Raw genomic sequence first — 7,287 nt, forward strand, 5'->3', positions numbered from 1 at the left:
AACCCACGAGTTTGAGGCCATCCTGAGTAACAGAGCAAGACCTGTCTCAAAACAAAACTAAACAAAAAAAACACAAAAAAACAAATAAACATGAAGTAAGTAAAATGGATAAAGGAATAGAGAGAGAAATATATTTGTGAAAAAGTAAATACAGTAAAAGATTAATGGTAAAATCTGGGCTGTGGATATATTATGAGTGCTTGCTACAAAATCCAATTTTGCTTTATGTTTAAATTTTTTCATAGTAAGCTGGTCAGGGTAGGAGGAAACAGAGGCATCAGCCTGAGTTCTGGGTCAGAGTCATGCTGCCTGTCCTCAAAGCCCAAATTCCATAGCAAACTTGGAAAAACCTGGTGGTTTTGGAACTCTTGCTCATCATCAATACTTTCCTACAGCAGAGGAGCAGTGTTCAGATGCTAGCCTACACCACCTCAGCACAAGAAGATATAAGCAGAGGTATTACCTGAGAAGTGTCAACCTCACAGGACTGACATTATCACCCCTACTCAGAAATAAGGCTGAAAGGTAAGGAATGGTAGGTGGAAAGTAGACTGGTGGGACACACTCACTCATGGACTCTGTTGTCACCATAGAGATCACTCAGGCCAAAGCTGATGTAGTGCCAGTGCTCAGGAATGTTGGCAGAAGGGCTCCCCATGTTCCTGTACATGCTAACATAGTCCAAAGGGTCTGGGCCACCCAACCTGAAAAAGACAAAAAACAGGGGTGTCAGTGTGATCCTGGAAACCAGACAATGTCAAACTAAGGGACTCTGCTTTGCAAACCCAAAGGCCCCCTCCTGGAGGAATCTGGGACAAAAGATAACTAAAAAGAGGCTACACCTCTCTGGGAATGAGACCAAGGGATAAGCAGCTGAGGCTGCCCAATTCCACATGCACAAGAAGCTCCATTCTCTTACCTCCAACAGGCAGGGCCTCTTTTAGAAATAAAACTGACTCAGTGGTTGCCCATTTTGCTTTCTCCTGTTTCAAATTACAGATCCCAAATGGGATTGGCAGGGATTAACTCTTCTTCTATGGTGCCTGTAAATATGCCAAGCTTCAAGGCAAGAGGTGCATCGGTCAATCAATTGGCCTCTGCTGAATGACCATCCGGAGCATCCCCAATGGGCATTGTTCCTGGAAGCAGAGGCTCCGCTCCACGCCTGCCTCTTAGACAGCTAATTCCTGAAAGACTATATTGTGCCCTATGTTAATTACAGTTTGTTCTAAACAAACCAAAAGCCTCTAGTCCGAGCAGACCCTGGCCTGCACCCCATAGACCAAAGCTGGTCTTTTATCATTATAAGTGACAAAGGCCAAACTTAGGCTAGCTCAGCTCTGCACAGAGAACTGCAGCAGGAACCAGGCTGAGCTGTTTGAGTGCCTGCATCCAGATGATCCCAGGAGACTGTTGCCTCAAAGATAGAGCTGAGACATTAAATGACTTGGAGCCCTGAGGACCACATTAAATTTCCCTTGTAATTCAACAGAGAAGCAGTTGAGGAAGAGATTCAGTCATTATCTCACTCTGAGAATTTAATTCAATAAGGGTTCCCTTTAGTAGCATAATTAGTGCTTTAAAAAAAAAAAAATCTTCAGAATGGACAGGGAAACTTGGAAGACTTGAAAATCTGACTAAATGGAAACCATCAGCTGAAGGAAGTCTGCATTTAGCCACAAACGCTGCTTTTGAGCTACCCCAATCCCACAGGCTGCAAAAACTTGTTGGCCACTGGGACACTGGTAGAGTGCACTCTGAAGGTGGGTTAGTTGCTGAAGAGAAACCAACAACCAAACAGAAGACAGGCAATTCCAGCACTATTTTAACACTATTTAAAACCAGTAGGTTGGGCTGAAGATGTAGTTCAGTAGTACAGTCCTGGGTTCAACACCCAGCAGTAAAAAAAAAATTAAAAAGTAGGTCTTGTTATATCCTCTTTGCAAGGATATCATTTGCCTTTGTAGAACTCCTTATTTTTCTGCTAAGAAAGATGTTATTTGGGCAGGGGTTGTGGCTCAGTGGGAGAGCACTTGCCTAGCATGTGTGAGGCACTAGGTTTGATTCTCAGTACCACATATAAACTTAAAAAATGATAATAAAGGTCCATTGACAACTAAAAAAATTTTTTTAAAAGAAAGATGTTATTTATAGAACTTGGAAGAGAGTTATTATAAATAGTTTAGAATCTCAACTGAGTTAGGAAAAAAGGAAAAATCTTTACATCTGCCCTAACTCTGACTTCACTAAATCATGTGACCAATTCTAAGACCAACTGAACTTAGACGTCTACAGGGGGAAGGAGGAAAGAAAAGGGTAAATATCCCTGGAAGAACCCCATTATGGCTGCAGAACCCCAGAACAGATGGAAGTGACTACAAGCCCCACAACTGCTCCAGTTTCCTGCTGCAAATTCCCAATTCTGCCCCTCCTATAGCTTAGGACCATACAGCAACGAGCTGTAAAACTGTGTTCATCATTCCCTGCTTGAACTGCCACACCATTGTGGCACTCCTGCCCACCAAGTTTCCCAGGAGGATGTCACATTAAGAAGAAGCTTACTAAGAGTCAGGGAATGACCAAGAGTCAGACAAAGCCCCATCCCCAAGCTCAGAGTGTTCTGTTCTACTACTCAGACTCAGGTGAGTATGTGGAAAACAATCAATTTTGCACTTGGAAATAGATGTTACCCAGGGACCCCAGAGTATCTTTCACCTTAATTTCTCAAACATCTGACTTTTCTCCACAGGGCAGTTGTGAGACTGGCATGGAGCCAGGGCACAGGCTCTGCTTTTCTGCTTTGATCCTTGCTCATCAAAGTCTCAGTTTTCAATGAAAATGTCCCTGCTGGCCAGGGACCACTTGCCAAAGAGCCACCCCTCCACTGTAAAAAGAATTCCAAGGCACCCTGGGTCACAGCCAGACCCAGGCAGCCTGGGTCAGTCATCCTCCTACAAGAATTCCAGAGGATGGTGGGATTCCAAATATAAGGGATATGAATTAATTTCAGTACCTTGATTTTGTAAATTCCACCCCTCCACCTGAATCTTAGAAAGAACCACACACTGAGCTGTTCTCGGATTTTTCTGCATCTAGGTGGAATTTCTAATTTTCAAAGCGCTATACAATTCTCCTTATTTGTCACTGTATACTGGCCCATCTCTAAACATGGCCAGGTAACAAGCTTGCTGCAGGATTTAAAAATACTGCTGTATTAGTAATACTAACTATATTCTAACTTCTTTGCATGGTGCTTCAATATCTTTTACACACAACTCTAACCTTGATGACTGCTTGGGGACATAAAAACAGTTGCCCTATGTAGGGATTTCTCAAACTCGAATGAGACTGAACAAACAACATGGCAGAGCCAGCCCCACTTTTCTTAGGACAGGGGACAAGTTCATCACAACACAATTAAATACAGAGGTGCAATTAGAACAGGTGATTAAGTTAGCAAGAGCTGCTTTCCACTCAGAAGCACTCTTCAAAAACTCCTCTCACGTAAAGAAAAGTTTGCCAGAGAGGACCGCACTGCCTGCCACACATTCTTCCAGCTACAAGGACAGAAAAGAGTGCTCCGCGTGTCCCCCCCAACCTACCCCTTACAGAGCAGGTGGCTCTTCACATTGTCAACCTTCTCTGCATTCTCCCATTGACAGGGGGTGCTGGCCTCAGCCTCAGCCCTGTACAGCCTAGTGACTGTCATCTCCAGAGGCAGTAAGAAGTTGTCATGGAGAAGACTCAGTCCTAAAAGGAGAGGTAACCAACAAAGACATTCACTTCTCCCATCAGGTCTGCCCACTGCCATCAGCCAAACAGCAACCTGCACAGATCTTTAGGACCCTCTGAAAGGGATCTTCTAGTACAGTGCCTGCATGAATGTAATCTTGGACAGATTCAACCATTTCCTCAGTCAACTTTTGGTCCTCCAAGACCATAGAACAGGCTATTTTCAACAGTCTTCATAACACCTGTTTTGCCTGAAGGCTAAAGTAAAAACAGGTTGCAAACAATGGGAAAAAAAGACCATTCTTACACCAAGGGCAGCCCATCAGCAAAATGACCCTTAACAGAGTGACTTAAAGGTTACCCTGGGCTTCCCAAGGAAACTGCTGCCTAAATTCTGAAGCTGTGAACAGGAGGCTCCTTTTAATGTCCTATGACATTTCTTTCCTCCCTGCCCACGAACCAGGTCTCCATTATCTACTTCCCACTGGAAGTGGGAAGCTGTGGTTCTCTTCCATCCTGAGTCAAACCATGGCTCGCTCTGCTCCTGATCTTAACTAACGTCTTAAAGCAAAGCAGCTGCAAAGCCAAAAGGAAGTTCTGCAGAGAGAAAGAGAACTGTGCAGAGTAAGCAAAAAGTTTATCAGGAAGAGTTGCTCCACCAAATTTCAAAAGCAACAGCTTTGCATTGATACAACCTAGGAGCTCAAACCGAGGGTATCAAAAGGAGACCTCCTCCTTATCTCTTTACAAGCACAGCGCTCTCATCTTGCTCGGCTTATAACCCACAAGAGAGTCCCAGGGACCTCAGACCCGCTCCTAGCCCATGCAGTCTCTTGCCCTCTGAGCTTCTCCAGCCTCGCTCCTCCAAAGCCCTCTCATATGTTCCCCAGGCCCCGCCTCGCCTCCCCCATCCCACTTCAGCCGCCCCCTTGGCTTCCCCTCGCCCACTAATGACCCCCTAAAGGCGCCCCCTCCTTTCACCACGTTTACAATTCCCTCTCATACCGTTCCCCCTCTGCTCCGACACACACCCCCAGTTCTCACTCTATTCTCTTAATCTCAGTTAACCCTTCCAGTACCCACAGGCTCCGTTAACCCCTTTGTCCCCATTCCTAACTTCAGCCTTAACTCATTCCCTCGCAGCAGGAAGCCCTCCTTCCCAGTGCCTTAACCATTCACCTCCCCTCCACCTCCTCCCCCTCCCGCAAATTACTTCGCCCCAGGCGCTCTAAGCCTTCCCGGCCCGCCACTGTCCTCCCCGCGGCCCTGGGCATACCAGTACTTGACGATAGCGGTAACCTGGAGGGGGTTCGGCTGGTCAGGGTAAAGGCGGCGGCACTCTCCGTAGATGGCGTGCAGACCCGGGGGGAAGAGCGAGGCGAAGGCCGGAGGGGCAGTAGGGCCAGGGGCCGGGGGCGCGGTGGGGCCGGGGGCGCCGCTAGGCCGCAGCTCCGCCATCTGGGTGCGTAGGGCACTGTGGAAACCCGGGAGGGCGGAGGAGGGCGAGCGTACTGACCCGCCAGCGGGCGGACTCAGTGGGTGCGACTCCCGGTGGCGACGGGGGCTGCAGCGAGGTCTAGCACCGCGCCTGCGCACCGTGCACAGTCCGCCCAAGCCGTGGCCGCCTCGGAGTCTGCCAGAGGGTGCCTCGGGGCCGCGGGGAGCTAGAGAAGGCGGGGCGCGGCGCGCCCTGTCCCGCCACTCATTGGTTAATGTGTTTGCCAATCACAGGTGGGGAAGGCGTGAGTTGACAATAAGCTCCGCCTCCCTATCTCTGTATCCGAAGGCTCTTGGTCTCCCCCTAATGTTAGGAGGAACCCTGGTTTAAATAGAGATGAAGCATCTTTTTGAAGTGCTAGGGTCCCACGATAGCCCTGGGAAATGCGCCGGCAAAGTGCTTGTCACTATTTTGCTGACACGCCTTCTGACAACAATTTAAACATAAATCTAAAACAGATTGGTACATTTGTTCGTTTGGCATTAGTTTTAACAGATTTTTTCCCCTAATGCTGGGGATCATACCTAGGCCCTCGCTGGTCTTTGCTTGCTGTAGATTATAAATCTTAACACTTACGAGTGCTATTGACAAAAGGGCCCCTACGACGTGAAAGGAAGAAGTAATCCAGAGAAAAAATGCAGTAGGCTCTTTTGAAAGCATTGGATATATAACTTCTCTTCACCTCCATTTTCTCACCCATCAGGGTCAATTCCTGCTCCTCATAAAAATGCAAGAGATACTAGAGCAGTTCCCAAACCCTTAGACGATGTTTTAGTCACCAAAACATCACCTTTACCAGAAATTCCAAATGCGAACCCTAGCCCGGCATGGTGGTGCACGCATGTTAATCCCAGCGACTCCTGCAGGCCGAGGCAAGAGAATCACAGGTTCAAAGCCAGCCTCAGCAAGTTTGTGAAGCCCTGGCCTATTTAACAAGACTCTGTTTCAAAATTTTAAAAATAAATAAAAAGGGTTGGGGACGGGGTTCACTGATTTCAATCCCCGGTACCAAAAAAAAAAAAAAAAAAAAAAAAAAAAAAAAAAGAAAGAAAGAAAGAAACACACATAAGTCTCCATGGCATACTCCTGTAAACCCAGTGGTTCGGGAACTGAGGCAGGAGGATCGCAAGTTCAAAGCCAACCTTAGAAATTTAGAGAGGCACTGTCTCAAAAAATAAAATGGGCTGGGAATGTGCTTCAGTGGTTAAGTGTTCCTTGGTTCAATCCCTGGTACCAAAATGAAACAATAACTCAGACAATGTTTGCCTGTTACAAAGTTTACCCCTATTCAGGAGAAAGTGCGAAAAGAAATGACAATGTATAATTTTTGTCTTCTTCTTCAAGCTAAGTGTATGCCATTTATTTTTCCTTATTTTAGGAATATGTCTTTCCTCCGTGTGTGTGTGTGTGTGTGTGTGTGTGACTTAGAATTTCCTTTGAGTGTAAGATACGAGGAGATGTTATATACTTATAGACCCAAATAAAATATAGCAATCTTATATTGTCCAAAAGAAGGGATAAGGGAGCCGGGGATGGTGGCGCAAACCTGTAATCTCAGAGACTCCAGAACCTGAGGCAGGAGGATCGCAAGTTCGAGGTCAGCCTCAGCAACTTAGTGAGATCCTGTTTCAAAAGGGCGGGGGCTGTAGTTCAGTGATAAAGCACCCCTGGGTTCAATCCCCAGTACTAAAAAAAAAAAAAAAAAAAATTAAAGGGGGTGGGGTGGGGTGGCGTGGGGTGGGGAGTGGTAAAGACTGATTTGTAGAATCCAAACCCAACTACACACAAGTAGTCGAGAAGACTACTACATACATACTTAAGCATGCATTGTGAACCTCTTCAAAGGGAGTACAGATCCAGGAATGCAACACCACCATTATCTTATTTCTCTATTTAATCTATCGGTACCACGAAGCCCAGAGCACTTTGCTTGGGAAATGCTACGCCCCGCCTCTTAAACTAGGCGGGGTTCCAGCGCTAACCGGAGCGCTAACCCCGGTAGGAGGCATGCTGGGGATTGTAGTTCTTTGGAGGCAAGGTCCGGCCTCTCCCTGAAC

The 7,287-nt window shown here is 46.7% G+C and overlaps 1 protein-coding gene across 4 annotated transcripts in view; it reads right to left on the reverse strand.

Moving 5' to 3' along the window:
- Positions 1–5,379, reverse strand: part of SUFU (SUFU negative regulator of hedgehog signaling) — a 112,631-nt gene extending 107,252 nt beyond the window's left edge. For 3 of the 4 annotated variants that reach the window (XR_013763191.1, XM_079136342.1, XM_079136341.1), the window contains exons 1-2: positions 5,009–5,379; positions 570–704 (exon numbers count right to left, since the gene is read on the reverse strand). Coding sequence is in view for 3 of the 4 variants with exons in the window: in XM_079136342.1 (XP_078992468.1) it covers positions 570–704; positions 5,009–5,190 (317 nt within the window). In the remaining variant the exon portion in view is untranslated. Of the gene's footprint in view, positions 1–463; positions 705–5,008 lie in introns of all 4 variants that reach the window. The other variant, XM_079136343.1, reaches the window with a different exon arrangement.
- Positions 5,380–7,287: the final 1,908 nt, after the last annotated feature.

Source organism: Sciurus vulgaris (assembly GCF_902686455.1).
Source record: "Sciurus vulgaris genome assembly, chromosome: 4".
In the NCBI taxonomy this organism is placed as follows: Eukaryota; Metazoa; Chordata; class Mammalia; order Rodentia; family Sciuridae; genus Sciurus; species Sciurus vulgaris.